The sequence below is a fragment of the Quercus suber genome, unplaced genomic scaffold (genome assembly GCF_002906115.3).
Source record: "Quercus suber isolate HL8 unplaced genomic scaffold, Cork oak 2.0 scaffold_299, whole genome shotgun sequence".
NCBI classification, from domain to species: Eukaryota; Viridiplantae; Streptophyta; class Magnoliopsida; order Fagales; family Fagaceae; genus Quercus; species Quercus suber.
In genome coordinates, this window is record NW_027069755.1 from 857,432 (window position 1) to 878,034 (window position 20,603).

Consider the following 20,603-nt stretch of genomic DNA (forward strand, 5'->3'; position numbering starts at 1 on the left):
CTGTCAGTCGGAGTGAGGCCTAGCTTTGACCGAAGCAGCCACAGACAAAGATAGCAGCTCCTCTAGCTTCTTCCACTCCTTCCACATTCGCGCCTTCTTCATCGGCGGGTGGTTTGACCCTCGAGGCGGTCATGGTGTAGTTGCAACGCATGGATGCTCGCCTTGACACACTTAGTGATAAGTTGTGTCAAGTGAACACCCGTGTCAGCTGTATTGCTAGACGGTAGGCTTGCCTTGGTGGCTTCATGGAGTCTACCTTTCCTTCTCCAGAGGCATCTGAGGACAAGGACGATGACAATGACTCTGATGACGATGATGACGATGAGGATGAGGATGCTAGCTCGCCTAGTGATGATGAGATATCTACTTGATTTACTTACTCTTTGTCACTTGTGCCAAAAAGGGGGAGTAGTTTTAATATGAAAGTAGTCATCTAATACTATATATAATAGCAAAAGCCTTTAAGGTGGTGCTGACACGTTAGGAAAAATGACCCCTTAAAATGCTGCGATGTTTACAATTTATTCTTTTAAAAGCCCGCATGGTGCAACATTTAGGGAGAGTCTTATAAAAACCCAACGCGCTTATTAAAAAAAAACATAAAAACCCAAAACAGACATACGCTGCAGAAAGAAAAAGAGAACCGAGAAAGAGAACAAAAGAGAAAGAACTTCGGTCTGTCATAGATGGTGGAGAGAGAAAAATCTGAGAAGAAAGTCAGGCTTTGCCGCCATCAGACCACCGTACCCTCCACCGGTATGGTCTCTGTTTTTTTGTACCGAAGGTCAGCGTATTCCCTTCCTCTTCAAATACTATTTTTGTAGTTTGAAAGATTGAAACTCCTCACCATTGCTTTTCCTATTCAAATTAGAATCTTAAATCTTCAATATTTCTATGTTTTTGAATTCAAAACCGATAGTTCCCCTTACTTAATTTTCTAGGGTTCTTGAGATACAAAGAGTTTAAGGGTTTGTAAGGCGCAGAGAGGGAAGTAGAGACATCTTAGGGTGCCGCTGTCAGCACAGCCATTTGTCTGCAGCCACCAAAAAACTGGCTTTCCCCAACCATCATATTGCTGGAGCCATTATGGGTAAGGTTATTTTAAAAAATAAAATACTGAAAATAAAATAGAATGATAGATTCTACTCAAAGAGAGATAATACTACCCTAACGCCCCTATCAAACGACCAAAACCACTATACAGAAACTCCATAAGGTGCAAATAGAGAGATCAGAGGGTCGCTATTGGTAAAGTTTTCTCTTTCTCCGTTAGGTTTTGGCTTTGAGTATGTTGGCCAGATTGGTTTCAATTCATGTTTGATTTTAGATTTTGGTTTATATATTAAGGTATTTGGGTTAAAATTGGTTTGGTTTTGCATATTTGTGTTAGATACGTTGATTTGAGAATTTGAAGGAATTAAAATAAATGCACAATGCAAATACAACCATCACTATTAAATTTCTTTGCATTGTTTAAACAGATCATATTTTTGAAAGTTATTCCATGTTTTTTTTTTCTAGTTATATAACAAATTCATTTCAATAGAAACAGGAAATTAGATGTTGATTTTTTCCCCTTTTTTATAATTCAATTACGTTTCTAGGGTTTTTCTGCCCCCTCCCCCCTTTTTTCCCTATTCACACAGGGGAAGATAGAGAAAGGCTGGAACCACTACCGGTGAGATTTTATCTTCGCATTTAAGTTTGTTTATTAATTATGAGTAGGTTTTGATATTTGGTTTGGATTTGTTTGGGTCCTTATGTTATATTTGGTTCTCATTATGGTATTTGAGTTATATGTGGTTCTGTTTTGATTGTTTGGGTTAAACTGCACCATAGTACATCCACCATCTACCCCAATCAGACCGTACCGCCATTGATGTAGTCTCTATTTTTTGTTTCTTTAACGTTTGCTATTCGAAGAGAGCGTTGGTAAGGGCATGTGAAAAGAGTTGGAAAGAGAGCAATTTGACATCTTGGGTCAGGCTGCCTAAAACCTTTATAGGTATTATTTAAGTAAATATTCCTTTAAACGTTTGATTTGATTTAGGCTTAAGTTTTGGTACTCAATTGAATTGATTTTGATTACGATTGTCAATTTATCATATAATAGAAACTATAATTATTTTTTCTTCATGTATTATTTTTATTTCCTTTCATGCATGTTTTGATCTCATGTTGGATTGATGCAAAGTTGTGATTGCCACTTTATCTTCTATTGCATTTATTTTTAAATGAATTTCCTTTTTGTTTGTTATTGCCTGACTACAAAACAAAAAAAAAAAAAAAAACAGAGAACAAAGTCATTATGAGGTGTTTATTTTTAAATGAATTTCCTCCTGCCATCATCATGCCAGAACCAATACCAATATGTGTTTCTTTTTTCCAATTTGTTCATTAAATATGATCAGAAATTGATATTTTATTTGGAGTGGTTTTGATTTAGGTCTTTAACTTGAAGTTATGTTTTTCTATTAGCTTTTCAGTTTGTGCATTAAATAGGATCAATTTTTTTATATTTGTTTGGATTGGTTTCAGTTTAGGTCTTTATGTTATATTTGGTTATGATTAAGTCATTGGACAATTTGAATGTAGAAATAGAGTAGGAGATTATTCTAGACAAAGTTATAAACAATACAAATCAAGTTGAAAGGAAAAAGTAAATTGCGAGTTTTCCTTTAATCCAAATCCTATAGAAGTAGTAACGTGAATCTCTGTGGAGGGAAGGCTTTTCAATTTCTTCAATTTTTTTATCCTGTTGAAGAATGAAAGAATAAGGTGATGAATTCAGAGGGTATAGGTCATATTTTGTTGAGTTCATTTTTATTGCCAATTAATTACGTATGGTACAATCTTGGTATTGTAGAAATAAAATAATATCTTACCTTAAATGTGGCCTCATGACTGAGTAAGATGTGTATTCAAGTCATGATACTTTGTGATCAATTTGTATTCTAATCATGCACCACAAATGTGTAATACTATTATCCATATTCCCAAGTCCCAAGAGCAATGACTTTTTACCTTTTGTGGCTACTTTGCTGTAAGTGGATGTGTTTTAAGACTAATTGTGAGAATTAACACAAATCTATCTTATGAGAAAGGAATATATTTATATTCAAAAGGAAGATAAGTAAAGAACTTACTAGATAGGACTGCTTCATTAATAGAAAAAATATTCCCTACAGCCACAATTAATTTGCAAACAATCAGTGAAACTCGAATGGAAACAAATGCGACTTAGATTTATGGGAGAAGTTGTGTTTCATTTTTGTTTAATTTGGTGAAAGTATTGGAGGTGGTAAATGTTTGTTTGTCAAGGCAAGTGTGTGGTATGAAGTCTAATACAGGTCAGCTGTCTTTTTAATGCTATTACTTCGTTCTCTTTTAGAATAAGTTTTTGTCATTGCCTTTTGCCTTTTCTTTCATATTTTCTATTAAAAGATTTTGTTTCCTTCCACTCTATTTGCATAGTTAACGGGGTTAGGTACTTTAAACTTTTGTTTTAATGGTAGACAATTGCAGACAATGTGTTTTCTTATTGTAGTTTTACAGTTGCTGGTGTGTGAATTGTATTAACACAACTGAAAAATGAGTGGTCGCTATTAAGTTTGCAGGTTTGCATGTAATAAAAAAAACTGCAAAGATGCTCTATTCATGTACTTCTTTTATACATAATAGGTACAATATTATTCTAAAAAGTATTGTTTTGTTCCTTAAGCTCATTGGCATATCCAGTTGAATTCCAGTGAGCCAAAAAATTGTATTTTAGTGGTGGAACTCTCCCTCTCAATATTCATTCATTCTAACTACCAACTACATTGTTTGTTCTCTGCCCTATCCCTTCCCTTCTAATTGCCATCTACTCTGTCCATACTTTGCCTCAATCCTTGTTGCTCTGTTCGTTTTTCCTACCCCTATCCCTTCTCTACAATAGTATATCTGGAAGGTAAGCACACTCTTTCCCACTTCACCCACTATTTTCAATTTTTATAACTTCTCAACGGCACTTTTCTTATTTGAATTTCTATATTTAAAATTTTGGCGAAACTATAATATTGGTTCCTTAAGTTTACTCTGTGTGTGCAATTGATCCCTTAAGTTTGAAGTGAGCACAATTGATCTCTTAAGTTTTAAAACTGAGTTGTATTGGTCCTTTTACTGACTGCCGTTAGTGGTGTTACTTACGTGGCTAACGAGATAATGACTTGGAATTTTTTGTAATGATGTGACATTTCTTTTATTAAAAAATTATCAAATAAATTTACACGTGAGATGCTGCCAACAACTTTGCCTATGGCCACTATTCTAGTAAGCATTTCACACTTGTCAATGTTTTTCATTTTTTTTTTTTTTTTGGTGCCATTTTAAGATGGTGAGTTGATAGTTGGAATTTTGGTGGCATTCTAGTAAGATGGTGAGTTGATAGTTGCTCAAGTCTATGTTGATGATATCATCTTTGAGTCGACTAAGGATGAACTTGCTCATGGCTTCTCAAAACTCATGCAAGCTGAGTTCAAGATGAGCATGATTGAAGAGCTGACTCACTTCCTTGGATTGCAGATTCGTCAACAAGATTCAGATATATTCCTATCTCAATCTAAATATGCTAAGAATCTTGTGAAAAAGTTTGGTTTGGAATCTGCTAGTTCTGTTAGAACCCCTATGAGCCCAGATTTTAAATTCACTGTAGACTTGTTGGGCAAAAGTGTTGATCCTTCTCTATATAGAAGCATGATAGGTTGTCTTCTTTACCTTACTGCTAGTAGACTAACATTAGTTATAATGTTGGTGTGTGTGCTAGATATCAGGTTAACCTTAAAGAATCACATATGACTGCTTTAAAAAGAATTATAAAGTATGTCAAAACTACTGCTGAGTTGGGTGTGTGGTACAGTAAGGACACAAATGATGTCTTAGCTGGGTATTCTGATGCGGATTGGACTAGGAATGCTGATGATAGAAAGAGTACTTCGGGGGGTTGTTTTTATGTGGGTAACAATCTTGTCTCTTAGATAAACAAAAAGCAGAACTCCATCTCTTTATCCACTGCTGAAGCTGAGTACATTGCTGCCGGTAGCTGTTGCATCTAACTCCACTGGATGCAAAAACTCCTTCACGATTATGGTATTTGTCAAGAGCATATCACTATTTACTATAACAATACCAGTGCCATCAATATCTCTAAGAATCCGATTCAAAATTCTTGAACCAAACATATAGAGATTCGACATCACTTCATTAGGGAGCTTGTCGAAGATGGTATTCTCACTCTTAAGTTTATTCACACTGATGATCAGAAGGCTAACCTGTTTGCCAAACCTCTTGACAGCAAACGTTTTGAATTCTTTCGTCAAAACATTGGTGTTATCTCCATTGATTGATCTCCTTCTCTCCTCTTTCTTCCTCATGCATTTGCATCTAGTTTTATGCTTTGCTTTGCTTAACATTTTTTTTTTTTTGCTTATTTTTGTTTTTCATGTAAAAATAAAAATAAAAAATTGAAAAATCAAAAAAATACAAAAACAGTGTGTGTTTTGTGTACATTGGTACTTGTGTACCTTGGATAGCCATTGAAACAAAATTTTCTAAACTTTGTATCTCTTGTAGCTTAGATGAACATCTCTATGCACAACTAAGCAAGTGAATTTTGTGGCTCTTGTTTGTAATGAGTAAGATTAAGTTATCTATCATACTTAACACTCGTATCACTCTTTTTGACGGGAAGAACTAGAAAATCCTAAAAGAAAGGCATAAATAACCATCTCACTATTGTTGCCTGCCAATCATAATATGACACTTGTATGCTTCGGCATAGCAAAGTGCAGTGTCAATGATATTTGTGTGCTTCGGCATAGCAAAATTGGAATGTCAAATATCAATGGGTATTTCTTTTCTCTCTCTTATATACCTATACATGATATGCTCAATTAAAGAAAAATATGCAAAGAAAAATAAAAAGCAAAAAGATAAAAAATGCTTTAAATATGATTGCAAGCGTTTATTCTAGGAGATATGGGGGTTATAGGATGTACCTCGAAGGTAATAGTCTTCATCAAATAGTTATGATTGTGTGTGAGTTAAAGTGATTTTCTTATATCTCAAATCGTCATAACATGTATACACTTATGCAATCTTGCAATGTTTTTCACACACAACACGCAATATTCTTCGTTACTCTTGATACATGTGTAGGTACAATATGATTTGGTCATCACAAGATTTTACATGTGCTAATGTATGCTCACTAAACTGTTTTGACTTGTTTTTGAAATATAAAATTAGTTAGACTTGTTTAGTGTGTGTGTGGTTGTGTGTGTTTTTGAGATCCTTGTGCTTAAAATTCTATGTTGAGAGATTATTTTGAGAGCTTAATATGTTGATTGGATCATTAGTTGAGTTGCATGTTGGATTGCATTCATGTCTGTGTTTTTCACTTCTCGAAAAACTGTTTTTAAAAGCTAGCCCGACACCTCCTTGATGCCTCCTCGATACCTAGCTATCTGTCGAGCTTCTCAAGCTTTTTCTTATTGCAATCCCGATACCTCCTCGACACCTGGTGGATTGATCGAGAAAGTTTCTGCCTCCTCGATAGCTTCTCGACACCTGGTGGATCGATCAAGCTTCTGTCCTTGATCTAGTATTTTGTTCCTCAATACCTATTCGACACCTACATCTGTCGACGACCATTTTCTCGACACCTTCCTCGACAGATGGCCCGACACCTCTCGACACCTTATCTATCGAGATTTACTAAAGTTTCTATATATACTTCTATGCGATCCATTTTTTCATTTCTCTCGATCTCTCTCTCGATAACTCTTTCTTTTCTCTCCCAAACAATCTCATCTCACTCCAATCTTAATCCTTCAGGTTTCTTCAAGCTTTTTCAAGGTTTTCTTCACTTGGTAAGCTTCTATTCTCTCATTCTTCATGCATTTCATGTTTTGAAACCTAGGTTTTGGGGGTTTTTTTGAAAATTTTTGGGGTTTTTCAAAATTGATGAGTTATTGTTGAAATTTTGGGATGGGTTTTCACTTATATAAGTTTAAAATCTCATGCATTGCATTATGTTAGCATTATAATAGTATTTTCATGCATTTAGATGTGTGCAATATGTTTGTGTACTAGTAGGATTGGATTGGGCTGAGCCCATGATGAATTTTCTTTTGCATGTCACATGTCCATGCATTCCCCATGCATACGTACTATCTTTTCAATATATCTTGATATATTTGAACTGTTTGGGGCTTTTCTGATTGTCTCTTTCTCTCCCTCTCTCTTTCTGTTTACGTTAGTTGTGTCTATGGCACCTAAGCGTAAATTTGCTCTGTCTCAAAACCCTCTTCATTCCAGGGCATCGTCTTCATCTTATCCTACTCCTTTTAACATTCTATTCCATGATAAGGATTCCCGAAAGGCTTTCTCGGAAAACTTTTCTAGACGAGGTGTTCATTCGGAACGCCAAGTCATTTTGGCAGACTTCGCTGACACTAACCTTCCCACTATCATTCACAGTCGGGGATGGGAGTCACTGTGTGATGTCTTGGTCACCTGTTCTCTCGTGCTTATCCAAGAGTTTTACTCAAACATACACGGGATTGACCATTCAGTACCTCTTTTTTTCACTCGCGTTCGAGGTACGCGCATCCCTATCACACCGCAACTTGTTACGGATGTGCTTCAGGTTCCTAGGATAGAGTTTCCTAACTATCCTCATTGTGAGCATCTGAGCACTGTGTCCAAGGATGAGCTCATGTCTGCCTTTTGTGAGCGCCCTACTGAGTGACGTGAGCGTCAGTTTACACTGGCCTTTTGCTAAAGGTCCTAGATTCTTGAACATGATGATGACCTTGGTACTCCATCCTCTCTCTTACTACAACTCCATTACAGAGCCTCGTGCTCGATTTTTGTTGTCCCTTCTTGAGCATCTTACTATTGACTTCCCTTCACATTTTATTCTTTCCATTATAGATGTTCATCAGGATTCAGCGTCCTATGATAAGCTCATCCTTCCTTCTACTATCACAAGGATTTTACTCCATTTTTCTGTCCCTTTTCCCGTGTCCAACCACTTCACACACATTTGTGCCATAGACGCCACTACTGTAAAACGTAGTGAGGCGTAGTTTCGGTCACGACAGGAGTCAACAGCACCTCCCTCCTGTTCGGCTCCTTCATCTCACTCTGCTCCATCCACATCCGCTCCCTCTTCTTCCATAGGCGATGTGTCACTTGGAGATATCATGGCGCAGCTGCAGCGCATGGATGCTCGCCTTGATACACTTTCTACGGAGTTGTATCAGGTGAACGTTCGTATTGGTCGTATTGCACGACAGCAGGCGGCTATGGGTGGTTTTGCTTCTGAGGCATCTCCTCCACCACCTCCTCTAGTGGCTTCTAATTCTGATGCTGAGGATAATTGTGATGACGATGATGATGATGATGCTTCTGATGATGATGATGGAGATGCTAGCTCTACCGATGAGATGTCTACTTGACACTCTTACCCTTTGTCACTCGTGACAAAAAGAGGAAGTAGTTTTGGAATATGAGAGTAATCATTCTTAGAGGAAGAGTTAGTATAAGACATTTTTGTTAAGGGGAGTGTTGATATGAGGGATGTAGTAAGGATATGATGTATCTTTTCTTTTCTTTCTTTTATAGATACATTGATCTTGTACATTGGGTCTTGTGACCATTTTTACACATAAATTGTACTTATCTTCTTTATATGTGGATGTATATTTCTTTCACCTATCTTTCATGTGTTGTTTCTTTTCTTCCTTTATACACATGCTTCTTATACTTGTATGCAATCTATTATTTTTATTTCACACTAAGATGCCTTGATGAGTTTTGTTTAAAGTGTTTCAGAAATACAGGTTGTCAAAGTCTACTTGCCATAAACTCTCTTCTTGCAAAGTTTTTCAAGAGTTTGTGTTAGGATAAATTTTATTGTATTCAATAAGTGAATATGAGTTGAGTGATTTATGAGTTCTCTCATATGTTCATTTGTTTGTTGTGATTTTGTCACGAATTGCCAAAATGGGAGATTGTTAGGACATATGTGGTTCACTTGTTAAAAACATATGTCATTTTTTTTTATGTAATTGGCTAATCCTTTGACAAAATGCACTTTACTTGTAATTGGGTAGTTTTAGGTATTTTTAATACTTCAAGAAACTGTGTTTCAAGATCAAGTGTTGAAGTCATCAAGTCTGTCCAAGAAACAAGCAAAAAAAGTGCAAGTTCATTAAAACTCGATAGTTAGCTCAACAGCTAGCATGTGTCGAGGTTTAGAAAGTTGCTCAAACCCGTGTGCTCGACACCTGCTCAATAGCTGCTCGACACCTCCTATTTGTCGAGGTTTATGAATTTCAGAATTTTGATATAATTTTCTTAGAATCCATGAATGTGTCTTTAGGCCAACAATAAATGTGTCGAGGTTTATAAAAGGATTGTTTTAAGGACTGTCAAAGAGTACACAAGTTGCACAAGCATTGAGCAAAGTCTGTTCAAGCAATTTGTGACCGGAGACAAAGTTTTTCCCTAGTTCATCATTCTTGAAGAAATTGTTGTGTATGTACACCTTTGGGTTTTGTGACCAAGCATCTTCTTGATCTTCATCATGGATGAACTGAAAAACTTTACAGCCAACAACTCTCTCTAGTTGGTGATTGAAGTCGTGTACTGGCATCCACACAATTGGTTAGTCACGTACTTGGGAGCCATGCATCAAAAGGGGAAATTATCACTACAAAACAAGTCCAATTGGGTATTGGGGTAAGGGTTCAACTGTAGGTTGGTATAAGGTACTAGGATTCCTTTATTTGTAACTGCTTGTTGTGATAATAGTGGAATTTCAGGAGTGGTGACATGAAAATCACCCGGTGGGATTTTTGCCGTTAAGTTTTCCCCATTAGTAAACAAATCACCGTGTTATTTATTTTCCATTGCATTATTAGTTTATTGGTGATTTGTTTGTGCTACCACGCATTTGCATGTTAATTAACTTAATTAATTCACTTGGCTAAATTAATTGGTTAATTTATCACAGGGGGTCAATTCGTTTTTGGCCTATCGCCAAATAAAAGATAAGCCTAAGAATACTAATCTTTTTTGTATTATATTCCTCTGACCAAACACAACACTACCATCTGCTCTAGCTCTGACTCTGTCATCACTCACTTCAAGAATTCTTATTACTCCAGTAATTATGGTATGATCTCTTGTGTCCTTTTCTTCAGCTCATCTATTAGTCTTCAATTCTTGACAAAATGTATGATACAACTGGTCAAAATGGCCAAATATCATTGTTGGCCTAAATATTTGGCGATCTACCATTATTTTAAAATTTTATGTACGTATCACTTTTTTTAAACTCGAGTTTGTGAAACTCGAGTTTGCCGTGCTATTTTTTGTGAAACTCGAGTTTTCCGTGCTATTTTTTATGAAGCTCAAGTTACATAAAAAATTGGTAGCTATTTTTTATGGAACTCGAGTTCCTAATTATTTCTCAAACAATAATAGTTCATCAAATAATTCCGCCAAAGATGGTATTTGGCCATTTTGGCCTGATACAACTAGCCTATTTTCATGTGCGGTTATGCACTATTTCACATATCAGTTCACTGCTGATAAACATATGACCATATCCCTGTCTTGAGTTATCTTTCTCCATATTGAATTTCTCTCGGAAAATGTGTGATGCCCCAATTTAATTGATTGTATTATGATTGTGGGTGTTTGATGAGTCCCACATCGGGTATTTACTGGATTGAATTAGGCTTTATTAACAACTGCAAGGAGCCTCAATTGTGACTAATCCTTTTGACATATAATGCAGATATGGCTAGTGTTTTTCCTTGGATCGTTACATATGGTGCCTTATGGGACTTTACTGGGTTGAACTTGGCTTTATTAACAACTGCAAAGAGCCTTAATTGTGACTAGTTCTTTTGAGATATAACGCAGTTGTGACTAGCGTTTTTCCTTGGGTTGTTACAAAATGTATGTAAAAAGTATGAAATCCAATTTGCTTTAGATAAAGCCACTTTTTCATGAAATAATATACGTCCGAGCTTCTTTAATGTAACTTTTATATAGAACACAGTATTTTTCTCTGATTGTGAATGCTCTGGTAACTCTGCAGTTTATGCTATTTGGTGTATGTGGTGGCGACAAGCTCAAAGAAACCTTCATAAAAATTCCAGCTCTCAAAGGTATTTCGTCATTACATGTTTAATGTCTATATTGGAATACTTTTTCGACCTTTTCTTTTTTGTAAAGTTTAATTTGAGAATAAGATTGATAGAGAGAGAAATATTTATGAATCATAGTTTTGTTATTAGGAAAGCATGAAGAAGTGTCTGTTGGTCTTTGAAAATTATAATTGGTGATTACATAATTAAATGCACCATTTTCTAATAGCTCAAGTTTTTCTGACAATCAGTAATTTATCAACAATCTCAAGAGGAATTCTATAAACTAAACATGGTAGGGCAAAACTTAGGTACAGTTCTCCTATTAAATTCAAACTCATGGCTATATTGAATTTAATTGTCATTGGGAAAGATAATACTGTTTATGTTGCATTAGCCAACAGCTTGTCTAACCAACAAAGACTCCACTGAGGCCTCCCGATCAGTGGAATTTTCATACAAGACCGGGAAAGCCACTCTAAGAGATTTGTCCTCACACCAGCAATCATGCCAAAACTGAATTTGCTCCCCACTTCAACCTTAAACCTAATATGCTGACCAAACCTCTCACAATCCAAACTGACCTTTAGCAGCCTTCTTAGAAATGGAAATGAAATGTTAAGAATTAATGAAACACAAGAAACAGAATCAGTGGAAGTAAGAAAGTTGCTTCATCTTAAATAGCAGCAACTTTTTTAGAGCCATCACTGAAAAATGTAAGTAGACCGGGAACCTCCATTAAGACAAGTCATTTTGACATAGCATAATGCTATGAACTGCTTGTTTCTCTTCAACACTATCTATGGTGATGCTGAATTTGTTGCTTTTCCAAAGTTGGTGTTGGTTATGCACAATGAGCTGCTAAGCAGGACAGGATAGAGTGGAAGAAGAATTTAAACCCTCTAAATGTTCTAGGCATTCTAATCATACCTCAATGTATACGCACCAGATATGACAATCATGATTATTTATTTATTTTATTTGATTACCTAGGTGGAAGACCGGAGACTTGTGTACACAGTGGATGAAGCACTTGCTGCTGTGGGGTTTGGAAAGATCCAGGCTCTTGTGCTTGCTTATGCAGGACTGGGTTGGTTTGCTGAAGCAGCAGAGCTTATGCTTATCTCCTTTGTAGGACCAGAAGTTAAGTCTAAGTGGGGACTTTCCTCAAGCGAAGAGAGCCTATTATCAACCTTTGTTTTTGCTGGCATGCTAGTTGGAGCATATTCATGGGGCCTTGTATCAGACAATTATGGAAGGAGGCAAGACATTCCCTTTCCATTTTTTTATCTTGTCTCAATATTAATTAAGGCATATACAATGTTATGAGTATGATATGTATGAATCAATTCATGACTTATCAAGAATATGAAAACTAATTATGCTAACAACAAATGATCTACTTTGATTAATTTAATTCTGGCAATTGATCATACGTGCATAACCTCTAGAGAACTTTATTTTTTCCCATGTGATGAACCATACTTCCATTGAAATTTGTGGATAAACTTGTCACATATTCCAACTATTTAAAATGGAAATCTATTCAAGCTAAATGTTAAAATTAGCTGCTTTGATTTTTTTTTTTTGGCTATCAAAGCTATGTTCTGGGAGAGTAATGACATTTAGTGTTTGTGAAGTTAACTTGTGAATTATAATGAACTCAAGGCAAGTGAGCATAAACTGTTTAGTCCATCAGGGGTAGATGCCCATGGATTGCCTGTCAACTGATTCTAGAGGGTGGGGTTTGTTGCCCGTAGGTTTTACTGGCTAGAGGTGCTTTAGAAAGGTTCTCTATGTTGTCCAAAAAAAGAACTCTAGTGCTAGTATAAGAAAATTTTGGCACTTGGCATGCCAAAATTTATTCCTCAAAAAGACTTATTGTTAAATACTTTTGACATTTTGCTACCCTTGTGATGACTTTGCTCAACCTTCTGTTTATTTTTTACTACCTTCAATTTTTCTTTTCAGGAGGGGTTTTCTTGGCACAGCTATGCTAACTAGTGGAGCTGGGTTTTTAAGTACCTTCTCCCCAAACTACATATTATTTTTGATTTTTCGTTTTTTGGTTGGTGTTGGCTTGGGTAGTGGGTCTGTATTTGCATCCTGGTTTCTAGAGTTTGTTCCTGCTGACAATAGAGGCAAATGGATGGTTGTCTTCTCAACTTTCTGGACATTTGGAACAATTTTTGAGGCTTCACTTGCTTGGGTATGTTTTATTTCCTAACATGTCCAGTTATAATTCAAGTTAACTCTCACTTACTCCTATCTTTATATATTTTATTTCCTTCTCCGATATTGACATTCTTCCTTTCTTGAATTGATCATAGTTTCTGTCTTCAATGCTGCATTGATAATATGAGGTTCCCCTCTTTGAGGATTGTTTTACTTCACTTGAAATCAGAACAATTGTTTAAATCAGAGAAATGAGAATTGAAGGAGTGATATTCTAAAAGTTGAGACTGAAGGAATGAACTCCTTTTGGGGTGGGGTTGGCTCATACATCTATAAGGCTTCATCTACTTTTCTCCTTTTAAAACTGAAGCAGCAAAAAGAGATTTGAGGGATGAGCTTTGGAGATCCCAAACTTCAGTGTTCTAGATATATATACCTAATCAAAGACATCGACTTATATTTAATATGTTGTGATATAATTCTTGAACTTATAAAGAAAAAATTAAAATTAAAAAAATTAAAAAAAAAGGCTTTTTAATAAAATGACTCACTCATTACTATGAACTGGTTTAGTTGCAGGGACTTTTAAGGGGCCTAATCAGGCGCCTCTTTGAACCAGAAAAGTTTCTGAAATTGCATAACTTTTATTCTGTGCAACCACTAATAGTGGTATATATCACCTGCTTTTTTACTTCATTCATCTTTCTGTTCTCTCTCTCTCTCTCTCTCTCTCTCTCTATATATATATATATATATCAGCTGCCAAGGTCTAGTGTCCAGTGTATCTCCATGTACCAAAGTTCCTCAAGGTCGTTGAAAATAAATCTTTTCTGTAACTGCATAGAAGTCTGTTTGACTGAGAATATGCAATGCATGTTTTAAAAGCAGTATTCTGTATAGCATGTTTGCTATGATCTCCAAGTTCTTTTGAACTTCATATATTTTTTTTTCCTAATACATCTCTCTTATATATGCCAATGTTTAGATTATACTCTTCATATAGATAATCTCAAATGGAGAAAATATACTTCATTCTGTCGGAAGTTTGTGAAGGAAATAAGAAACAAGATTCATTCATCATTGGGATGATCTTCTTGAATCACACAGGGATAAGATGCATGTACACTTGTATCTTAAGCAGAATCCACATCCTTTTGTCTTGGATATAATCAATTAAATTTGAGATAGGCTTCATGACTAGTAGGTGGAGATTGAAAACACAAAGAAGGGAAAGCGATTTGCTTTTGTTCTGATGATGTGGCATGCACACTTGGAATGGGTTGATATTGTTTCTCATTATTATTGAATTGATTTAATCAACTGAATGTATTTTTCTTTTTTCATTTAAAAAATTTGTGATGAGCCATTCTTAAGAAGTCAAGCAGATGGGATATCCCATAAGCCAATAAGTAGATGTCAGCATAATTGTTAAGTGATTAAATTCACTATTTTCCTATTAGCTCAAGCTTCTGGAACAGATGGTAGTTAATCATGATATTAGGTTTAGTGCTGGTAGTCTTGAATTCAAACCATGCCTCCTCACTACCTCCCAATCAAAATTAAAAATTCCACGTGGGCCCCACTACTTGAGGGCATATGGGCTTACACATGAGGGGAGTGTTAGAATTATTGTTAACTGATTAAATTTATCATTTCTCATCAGCTTAAGCTTTTGGGACAAATGGTAGTTTATAAATTGATACACAAAGTGTTGCAATTATTGAAAAGAACAGTTTCTCCAATGAATTGAAGGAAACTAAATGACTTCTCTAATTGATTATTTGATTGTCATGTGGAAAAAAATTCAGTTGATATATGCTTCAGGTTATATATATATATATATATACACGACTTCTCTAATTGATTATTTGATTGTCATGTGGAAAAAAATTCAGTTGATATAAGCTTCAGGTTACATATATATATATATATATATAAGCTTCACTGCTTCTTTTGATTGTTAGAACTCTTATTGTGTGGTCTTGAGACAATTTAGGCTTAACATACTGGTGACAAGGATATAAAGACACCAGGAGTATATGCAGCTTAATTATTATGTAATTTTATTGTAGATACTCATGTCAACATTAAATTGGAGGTGGCTACTGGCATTCTCTTCTTTACCAGCATTTGATGTACTTGTCTTTTATAGTCTTGCACCAGAGTCTCCAAGGTATCTGTGAATGAAAGGTAAAACTACTGATGCACTTCGTATTCTGGAGAAAATGACTCAACTCAATCAAAGAAAACTGCCTTCTGGCCTTCTTGTTTCTACTAAAACAGACAGAAAAGATGAAGAATTTGCTCCAACAGAAGAAGTTGCTTTACTCTCATCAACTATAAAGAATACTGAGGTAGTAAAAAACTGCCTGTCAACAGTTTGTATGCTTTTCTCACCAAACTTAATTCGAACAACCCTTCTCCTATGGATGTTCTATTTTGGAAATGTATTCTCATATTATGGTATCTATTGCTGACATCTGAACTAAGTAGTAGAGAAAGCGAATGTGGTTCAACCAAGTTGCATCCAAAAAATCTCCGGGATGCTAGCTTCTACATAGATGTATTTATTACAAGTTTGGCAGGTACTCTATGTCTGGTATCTAATTTCTTCTAGATAACTTCGAAGTTTTATCAAGAACTATTTCAGATTTTTCTAATCTAATTATTGATGAGGTGTAACACAATGTTATCTTCCAGAGCTTCCTGGACATCTGTTATCAGCCATAATTGTGGATAGAGTTGGCCGCAAGCTTTCCTTCATTATTATGCTCACCCTATCTTGTATATTCCTTCGTTTCCATCAGTCTGCAGTTTTAACAACAGGATTAATGTTTGGAGCTGGCATGTGTTCCATGGGATCCATCACAGTTGCCTATATATATGGCCCAGATGTATCTTTCATGATTCCTTTCGAAAGAGCTTTTGTTTTGGACTTGATTAATAGTCAAATTATTTAATGAAATTGACATGGAAAGATATATCTTAAACATAGGAAAATGAGATAAACACATCCACATAAACACATCTCATTTATTATGCTAGGAAAACGATCTGAGAGAGAGAGAGAGAGCTGACCAATATTGAGACGAACCAGAGAAGAGGAATCAGAGCCCTTCGTCATTTCTCTTCTCTCTGAAGAAAGAGAGAGAAATTAAAGAATAGTATCGGTATTGGGCTTTGCTTTACTGCTTCACCTTTCAATGAGTTTGATACTTTGGTACACCACCATGTTCTAGTTCCACCTTTTTCCTTTTTCTTTTTTTAATATATTAAATAGTTTGCTGTTCTTTTCATATTTTGATAATTTCAATAAACTATTTTTTTCACATTATTTTCTTACCTCTGTTGTCTATTTTAATTACTAATTTCACCATATATAATATATTTTGCTGTCTATATTAACAAAAATTTTGAATTTCAAATATTTTAGACTTAAGTATTTTATGAATTAGTTAAATATTAATGGTGAGATATTTGGGCCATATACATAACATAAGATATCGAGATAGATCAAAAACCTTGTAATAAGTGAAACGTCAAGAAATTAATCCCCCAANTGAGAGAAAGACCATTTATTTATTTTAATTAGATAGTTTGGGGATTTAATTTCTTGACGTAAAAAAAAAAAAAAAAAAAAAAAAAGGTCAGACTGACTTTTCCTTTTTTAATAAAGAAATCATATGTATGCCAACTGAAGAAAAATTCATTTATATATAAAAGGTAGATTTAACTTTCATTGGTAACCCAACACAGAATATAAGTACAAGCCTTTGGGGGAAACTTTTGCCGTTGGCGCCTTCGACTAAACCTTCCAACCAGAGGTAGTTATTGAACAACAACAACAACAGAAATGTGTATGAGAGAGAGAGAGCATAATGATAAATCCATAACCAATCTTGTGAATTTGCTACATCTGGTAAATGCATTCTTATAAAATTCTAAATTCTTGCTGCTTTGCTTTTGGTTGATGAGTTTTTGTATTTTTCACAGATCCACTTTGGATTGATATGTTTTAGACTTTTAGTACTTTATGTTTCTTAATTCTCCATCACAGATCCTCACTGTCCCTCTTATAACTATGGCAAAGTGAAATTTGTCTATTGTTAAAATGCATTGAAGTGAATATATTTCTTTTAAAACCAGTAGGAAGATAATCAAAATATTGCAAATGTTGACAAGGTTAGTTTCGCTGACTTGGAAGAGACTTAATGACTTAAAGGCGACATGACTTATGTACTTAATCCTTTGATTGCCATGGGGAAAACAGTTCAGTTGAAATAAACTTAAGATTCTTCTTTTTGAGTGTTAAAATTCTGTCATGTGGTCTTGAGACAATTGGCCAAACACAGCCTAACATACTAGCGAGTAAAGACCATAATACAAAGGGACGAGAGCTATTTGCAACGTAATTATTATGTCATTTGTATTGCAGATAGTCATGACAAGATTGAATTGGAGGTGGCTATTGGCTTTCTCCTCTATACCAGCATTTGCTTTGCTTTTCTTTTATACTCTTGTACCAGAGTCTGCAAGGTTTCTGTGTATGAAAGGTAATACCATTGATGCACATTACATTCTGGAAAAAAATGCTCGTCTCAACCGGACAGAGATACCTTCTGGCATGCTTGTTTCCAATGCAAAAGAGAGACAAGATGAAGAGTTTGATCCAACTGAGGAAACTCATTTACTCTCCTCAACTAAAAAGAAGCCTGAGGAATTGAAAAAAGGCCTCTCATTGTTTTTTATACTTTTCTATCAAGCTTAGCTCGAACAACCCTTCTCCTATGGTTGTCATATTTTGGAATTGCTTTCTTATATTATGTTATTACATTTCTGACCACTGAGCTAAGTAGTGTGGAAAGCAAATGTGGCTCAACCATATTCCATCTAGAAAATCTCCAGGATAATAGCCCTAACATAAATGCATTTATCACAAGTTTGGCAGGTAATCTATGTCTAGTGTATACTTTCTTCTAAACTATTTCAGATTCCTTTTTAAGTCCAATTACAGATGAGGTAAAACTCAATTTTATTTTCCAGAGTTTCCAGGGCTTCTATTATCAGCAATAATTGTAGATAAGAGTTGGACGCAAGCTTTCAGTGATAATTATGTCCATCTTTAGCTTTCATAATCCTTCTTCCACTGGTTTTCCATCAGTCTGCTATTTTAACAACAGGGTTATTTTTTGGAGTTCGCATGTGCGCCATGGGAATCTTGACAGTCGCACATATATATGCCCCCGAGGTATCTCCCACAATTTCCTTTGAAAGAGTTTTTCTTTAGGACTTCGGCATTATTGCAATTAATGAAGAGAATTTGAGCATATTCTATTCTATATAGAATCTGAACTATATATACACACACATGGAATCCTACAACTACTAGGATTAGGGTTGCTAACCCTAAAGCGATTAGTACAAGTAACAGTGCAATGGGCCTAAGGCCCCACATGGCCTCTGGTCAATATAAAGCAAGTTAATTCTAAGAAAAAATAAAGTGGATTTGTAAAGTTCAGTGAATAAGATGGTGTCAAATAAAATTATAGTCAATCTCAATATGTTGAATAATGCTAGGACCACAACTTTTATCACAACTTTTGTTACAACTTGTTCACATGGCAAGTCATGAGTGGTGAATTGTGGACCCACCACTTTTACTCCACCACTCCCAACTTGCCACGTGAGCAAATTGTGGAAAAAGTTGTGGTCCTGACATTTTCTTAATATGTTTGATATGCTTGTGAAAAGAAAAAATCATTTGGGCAATGCAATTGGGTGTCTCATGTACTTGATAGTAATTTAGTGAGCACTAGGCCTAGTATTTCTCATGCAGCCAATGTAATCAATAGGTTCGTGGTAGATCTAGTTGAAGAGCATTGGAATGCAAAAAAGTAGATCATCAGATATCTTGTAGGTACTCGTGACTACAGTATCCTATTTGATCAAAGAGACTCCACAGATTCTATGAGTTATATGGATGCTAGTTATGCAAGGGATATTGATTTTGGAAGATCCATGACAGGCTTTGTGTTTATGCTGGCTTGTGGCCCAATTTGTTGGAAGTCTACTCTACAACATATGGTTGCTCTATCCATTATAAAGGCAGAATATATGATCATTACAAAGGCAACAAAAGTAGCATTGTTTAAGGGGGCCAATTAACGAACTTGGTTTCAAGCAATATAGCATGGTGCTACATTGTGATAGTCATAGCACAATTACTTGGCAAAGAACCAAGTATATTGTGCTAGGACAAAGCATATTGATATGGGCTATAACAAGATTAGAGAATGGATTTCTTTCGGGGATATTTCTCTTTCAAAGATTTACACTGATAAGAATGACACATTAACAATGTCAGTTACAGACAAGTTCGAACGCTGCTTAGACTTGATCAATGTTTGTAGTTTGTGATATGCCTTTAGGGGCTAAGGTGTAGGCAATGGAGGAATTTAGCTAATGTAGCTTGATCCCATTCAAGCTAAGGCAGAGATTTATTACGTGGCTTTATTTATGTGGTTCAAATTGCCTCAAGCCACCCAAGTTGGTCACAATAGTGACCAACTATAGAAATGAACAAATTTTTAACCTAGCTGACTTAATTTGTGTAGAAGAAAACCTTTTGGTTTCCTGTCTTGTGCCTTCTGTGAGAAAATGCCAAAGTGTACTAGAGTTTGGGTTTCTTAAGTCATTGTGCTACCATTAGTTTATTATAATCTCTCTATCTTTGTAGTGAAATTTTCTCCTGTCATCACCCATGGACATATAGTCATATTCCTTTTTGCGTACTTGTTATTTATATTTGTTTTTACTATTATTAATTTGAATCTTGGAAAGCTATTTGCACAAATACTATTCATTTGGTGTTTGGATATCCATTTGCGACAAACAAGTCCATAGTGAACTATGAAGATGAGTTTTTTTCGAAATTTTATGTTTTTCTAAGGGTTAAAGATCCTGTTGAGTTTAATTTGTGTCTCCAATGGCATGGTGGATGTTCAGATGCACCTTCATAATCTGAAGTATATCTTCAAAGTATTTCATTCCTTAAGAAATTAGTTACTCATTTTTCTGTCCCCAGCATCTTTGACATTAACCTTTCTACAGATCATGTAGAAAACTATTGCTGAATTCAAGGTATAGAGTTTGAAACTAAATTGTTAGTTGTTTTTTTTTTTTTTTTTTTTTTTTTAAAGGTTATACCCAACTTCTGTGAGAACA

At 35.3% G+C, this 20,603-nt stretch overlaps 1 protein-coding gene and 1 pseudogene across 1 annotated transcript; both read left to right on the forward strand.

Moving 5' to 3' along the window:
- The first annotated feature begins 245 nt into the window (after nucleotides 1-245).
- Nucleotides 246-5,015, forward strand: LOC136071293 (uncharacterized mitochondrial protein AtMg00810-like). Its single transcript, XM_065782381.1, has 3 exons — nucleotides 246-348; nucleotides 4,430-4,653; nucleotides 4,812-5,015. The coding sequence occupies exons 1-3, from the start codon at nucleotides 246-248 to the stop codon at nucleotides 5,013-5,015; spliced, it is 531 nt and encodes a 176-aa protein (XP_065638453.1).
- A 6,960-nt stretch (nucleotides 5,016-11,975) lies between these two features.
- On the forward strand, nucleotides 11,976-16,343 carry LOC112001722 (organic cation/carnitine transporter 7-like; annotated as a pseudogene).
- The last annotated feature ends 4,260 nt before the right edge of the window (nucleotides 16,344-20,603 follow it).